This window comes from Myotis brandtii, unplaced genomic scaffold (assembly GCF_000412655.1).
Source record: "Myotis brandtii unplaced genomic scaffold, ASM41265v1 scaffold601, whole genome shotgun sequence".
Classification (NCBI taxonomy): Eukaryota; Metazoa; Chordata; class Mammalia; order Chiroptera; family Vespertilionidae; genus Myotis; species Myotis brandtii.
The window spans coordinates 1,657,039-1,661,906 of NW_005370276.1; the positions used below are offsets into that span (position 1 = coordinate 1,657,039).

The 4,868-nt window shown below is 60.6% G+C and overlaps 1 protein-coding gene across 5 annotated transcripts in view; it reads right to left on the reverse strand.

Annotated features, from left to right (window-relative positions):
* Positions 1-107: 107 nt before the first annotated feature.
* LOC102244387 (nuclear pore glycoprotein p62) overlaps positions 108-4,868 on the reverse strand; it is a 32,179-nt gene continuing 27,418 nt past the window's right edge. For 2 of the 5 annotated variants that reach the window (XM_005879549.2, XM_005879543.2), the window contains 5 exons: positions 4,036-4,274; positions 3,111-3,223; positions 2,499-2,700; positions 1,017-1,085; positions 108-460 (listed from right to left, as the gene is read on the reverse strand). In XM_005879549.2, the coding sequence (XP_005879611.1) occupies positions 320-460; positions 1,017-1,085; positions 2,499-2,700; positions 3,111-3,223; positions 4,036-4,274 (764 nt within the window). In that variant the 3' untranslated portion in view covers positions 108-319. Of the gene's footprint in view, positions 461-1,016; positions 1,086-2,498; positions 2,701-3,110; positions 3,224-4,035; positions 4,275-4,357; positions 4,393-4,733; positions 4,863-4,868 lie in introns of those variants that run through there. The other 3 variants (XM_005879545.2, XM_005879546.2, XM_005879544.2) reach the window with 3 other exon arrangements.

Genomic DNA, 4,868 nt, shown 5'->3' on the forward strand with positions numbered 1-4,868 from the left:
TCGATGTTTCTCTCTCATCGATGTTTCTGACTATCTCTCTCCCTTCCTCTCCGTAAAAAAAATCAATAAAAAATATATTAAAAAAAAATTAGAAAAGGCCTCAGCCCAATTTAAAAAAAAAAAAAAGAATCCCGCCTCTTCTGCCTGGGCCACGCCCTTCCTGGAACCTTTCTAATCCATTTCCTCCAGACCCCGGGGTGTGGGGGTGAACGTGGCCCCTTCTCCCTAAAAGCTGCACCCTTCTCGCCAGCCCCGCCTGCCCAATATTGTGGCCCCCACCACTCCGTTACTCCCCCCATTGGCCTGCAGGCCCCGCCCCTCACCGGAGACGATCGCTGAGGGAACCGTGGGCCCGCAGGGCCTCCAAGAAGCTGCGATGGAAGAAGCGGTCCTTGGACATCACGTCCCCCAGGAGGTTTGCGGCGGGCTGGCTCAGGTTCCCCTCGTTGAGGAGGTACTCCTGGGGGACGGGTGCAGGTCAGGGCCCGGCATTGCACCTGCCAGCTCCGTCCCCACTGCTGCGGGGTCCCTCCCAGCTCAGCCTCCCCATTCCGTGATGCGAGGAGAGCTTAATGCAGTGATGGCGAACCCATGACACGCGCGTCAACTCATTTTTTTGGTTGATTTTTCTTTGTTAAATGGCATTTAAATATATAAAATGAATATCAAAAATATAAGTCTTTGTTTTACTATGGTTGCAAAGATCAAAAAATTTCTGTATGTGACACGGCACCAGAGTTAAGTTAGGGTTTTTCAAAATGCTGACACGCCGAGCTCAAAAGGTTCGCCGTCACTGACTTAATAGGTTCCCTGGACCTTAGAGATCCGGTCCCCCTCCTCTTGTGACCGATGAGGAAAGGGAAGCCCCGAGAGGGGGCATGTCCAACCCCATGGCCAGGCAGGGAGGTCGCCAGGGCTGTGTCCCGGGTTCCTGCCCTCCCTCTGGCTCCAGGGCCAAAGCCCACGGGCGCCCTCCTGCTCCTGGTTTCAGACAGGGACGCGGAGGCCTCGCTCACCAGGAGTGTCAACTTGTCGAACTTCCTCATGGCCTTTCTGCAGCCCATTTTCTTGATATCGATGATGGCCTGCAGGGGAACAAGCAGACAGCATTGAGCTGAGGGGCAGGATGGCGGGGGCGGGGCCTGGGGTCCAAATCTGGGTTCTCTTCCTGCTCCTGCTCATGGCTGGCCTTCACCACTCGCGTTCACACCGCCAGGCCCTTGCCCATGCCATCCTCAGCCTTGCCCTCCACTGCTGCTCTGATGTCACCCCCTGGGACGTCTTCCTGAGTCCGTATGCCCCTCATTCCCCGGCACACCTGGCACCGAAATGCTCGGCCAGGCGGGCACTGTTTGGCCTGCTTCCGTCCCAGGCGTGGCTCCGTGCAGGCAGGGACAGTCCCTCTCAGTGCTGTGGCATTCTGGTGCCCAGGAACTACCTCCTGGTTCACTGTGGGCACTGACAAAAGTGGAATTCCTTCTGCCACTGCTGAGAGGGCATGACTGCCCGTAGCTTCCCAGGGCTCCTCAGCACCTGCAGCCGCAGTTCTATTCCCTCAGCCTGGCATCCCAGGCCCCTACCAGCCCCTGGACCACCATTTCTTAAGGAAGCTCTGGTTCTAAGGACAATATCCAGTGCCCAGACCACCCTCAGCTCTCCCACCCCCACACCCTGTACTCTCCCCCTGGCTAGTCCTCCTTCACCGCTCTGCTCCAGGCTCATCTCCTGACCGCCTCCTCTGTTTCTGCCCTCTTCTTCACCTGGCTTCCCCCTTGTGCTCTTCCTCCCTCATTCCCTCACCATCACCTCGCATTTCTCTAGGCTCACTGAACTGGGAGGTGCCAACACAGCATGGCCTGAACTCAGCACCCACCCTTGTCCGGAAGGGGAGATGGACAATTAGGAGCTGCCAGAGAAGGGAGAGGCCAGCTCCTCCCTGAGGGCATCAGGGAAGGCTTCCTGGAGGAGGGGGCATTGGAGTTGGTTCTTGAGGGATGAGCAGGGTTCCCTGGAGGTTGGGGGTGGGGGATGGGGGAAGGGGTCTTCCAGGCAGGGCAGGCAGGAGCCAGAGGAGAGGATGAGGCCCAAGCTGGGGCCAGGACTATTGTGACATGGGGAACCCGGGAGTATGAGAGGTTTAGAGGACGAGACTGAGTTCAGTATCAGGATCCTGGGTGTGGCCAGGGGGAGACAGACATAGATGTGGGTCTCAGGAGATGGGTCTGGAAGACATCTGCCTGCAGATCAAGGTTTAAGCCACAGATGTAAGAGGTGAGGCTGTCCAGGACAGTGTGTGGGTGGTGGGTGGGGAGGGGACCAGAGACCACAGGGTGATGGAGCTTTGGGGATTGGCAGTTTGCAGGGAAACTAAAGATGGAAGAGGCGGCCGTGGGAGACCAGGAGGCGTGAGGGGGAGAAGGAAAGGCTGGCCAGAGGGACGACGAGGGGGCGCAGGACAGTGTCGGGGACAGGGCTGCGGGACCGGCGGGCGCGCCCACCTTGTTGAGAGCCATCTGGAAGATGTCCTCAGGCGCGTGGCCCTTCTCCTGGGGGCGCAGGTCGTAGCCCAGCTTCTCCGGCATCTTCTCCACCACGTAGTTCCGCAGCTTCATGTCGCCCACTTGGGTCCACGCGTTCTCGTCGTACTGGATGAATTTGGTCAGGTTGAGCCCCAGGCTCTTGCAGAGCACGTGCAGGATCCTGAGGGAGCAGGCAAGGCTGGGGCGGTCCGACGGGGAGGCGGGGTTCCCCTTCCCATGAAGAAGGGAAGGGGGTGGGTAGGGCAGCTGGGGACGGGGTTTGGGGAGGGGCATGAGGCTGGAGTGGGGTTGGATTTGAGGGCAGCTGGGGACAGGAATGAAATGGGAACAGTTGGAAGGCTGAGGGCAGTCCCGTGTAGGACAGGGTTTGGAGCGGAAGTCAGGGTCAGGGCAGGCAGAGCTGGGGGTCCAGAGGCACTGGGCGGGGATAGCTAGGGGTCCAGCTGGACTTGGTGGCTTGAGCACTTCCAGGGGCACAGTGGTGGGGCTGGGATCAGGAGAAGAACGGACTTGGAGGGACTTGGAGGTGGGGCTCAGAGCAGGGCCCGCGGGAGCTGGGTCAGGCCTCACCTGTGTGACATGGGTATGCGCATGGCTCCCAGCTCCCCGATCCAGCCCGTTTTCTCATCCCGGTAGGTGAGGATGCGGCCCCCGATCCTGTTGGCTGCCTCCAGGATGGTGACCTGAGGGATGCGGGCATGGAACAGGGCCCTTCGGCTCCTCCCTCTGACACCATCTCCCCCCCACCCACCCTGTGCCAGACCCCCACTTCCATCCCCCCAGCTGTACAGACCTGGACCCCACCAGGGGCCCTTTCTTTCTTTTTAAAAAAATATATTTTATTGATTTTTTACAGAGAGGAAGGGAGAGGGATAGAGAGTTTGAAACATCGATGAGAGAGAAACATCGATCAGCTGCCTCCTGCACACTCCCTACTGGGGATGTGCCTGCAACCAAGGTACATGCCCTTGACTGGAATCGAACCTGGGACCCTTGAGTCCACAGGCCAACGCTCTATGCACTGAGCCAAACCCTTTCTTTAAGGGGAGGAGGAGGGGCTGCTGGGAGGACAGATGCCACAGGGAGCAATGCAGCAGGAAGGCTGCGGGTCAGGTTAGAGAGGGACTTCCCAGCTCAGGGAGGGGAAATTCCTCAGAAGCCCCTGGCCTGGTCCGATCCTCATTCTTGGATTTCAGTGAGAGGGACGGTGGTTAGACCTCAGGGGGCACTTCCCCTCGGGCGGGGTGTCCACCGGCACCGACACAAATTCCCCCAGAAGTGTGGAGGGCCCCAGACTTCCCCCCGGGATGCGAGTGGGGCCGGGGGTCGAAACCCCCCCCAATGCAGTGCAGCACACGCTCCCTCTGGGTAGACCCTGGAAAGCACAGCTCCCTCTCCCCGCCTCCCACCTTCCCCGCCCCCCACAGGGACGTGGCCAGGCCCCTCCAGCGGCAGCAGGAAAGACTCAAGGTAGACGGCAAGCAGCACCTCTCACCTTGTGGCCGGCATCGCTGAGCACCTTGGCGGCCATCAGCCCGGCCACACCGGCACCGACCACGATCACCCTCTGGGGCTTTAAGGTCCGATTGAGGCCCAAGGTCACCACCTTGAGCAGCTGCTCATAGTCCGGGTCATGCAGGCACGCCTCGAAGGGGTCCTGGCTGCGGACCGTCTCCCATTGGAGGGAGGCCACCAGGCCGAGGAGGACGGGGACCAGGGCAAGGAGGCGCCAGGCTGAGAAGAGGACAGGCCATGGGTATGGGGGGGAGGAGAGCAGGGTCCGCCCCCACCCGCAGGGCCCCCCTCAGCTTACTTACCCAACGAGGCCATGACTCGCACTGGGAGGTGGTGTCTGGGTTGGAGGGGAAGCAAGGGCCACTGTGACCGGGCCGGTCCCACCCAGCGCGACTCCCTGTGGGGCTGCCCGGCTCCCGCCTCAGCCCTCTCGCTATGGCCACCACTCTCTCTGGGCACGTGTCCCCTGACCCCGGTCCCCAAGTCCCCTGTTCTGTGCTCGCCTGTCTGCCCTCCGCTCCCCTTCCCTGCACCCCTCTCCCCACCTCTGCCTCCTTGTCTCTCTGCTCTGTTCCCTCTTTTCCTCACCCCTCCCTGCCTGTCTGCCTCTCCTCACCCCCCCACCCCGTCTCCCTGTCTCTGTGTCTGTGGGTCCACCTCTCCGAGCCTCCTCTGTACCTTAGCTGCCCGAGGATGGAGCACTGGCAACCCTGCCTCTCCTCTGCCCGCCTCCTCGCCTCCTTGGTCCTTAAATCAGCCAAGCCCCGCCCTCCCTTTGGGAAACGAAACTGCTTTCCTGAGTCCCTCAGAGCC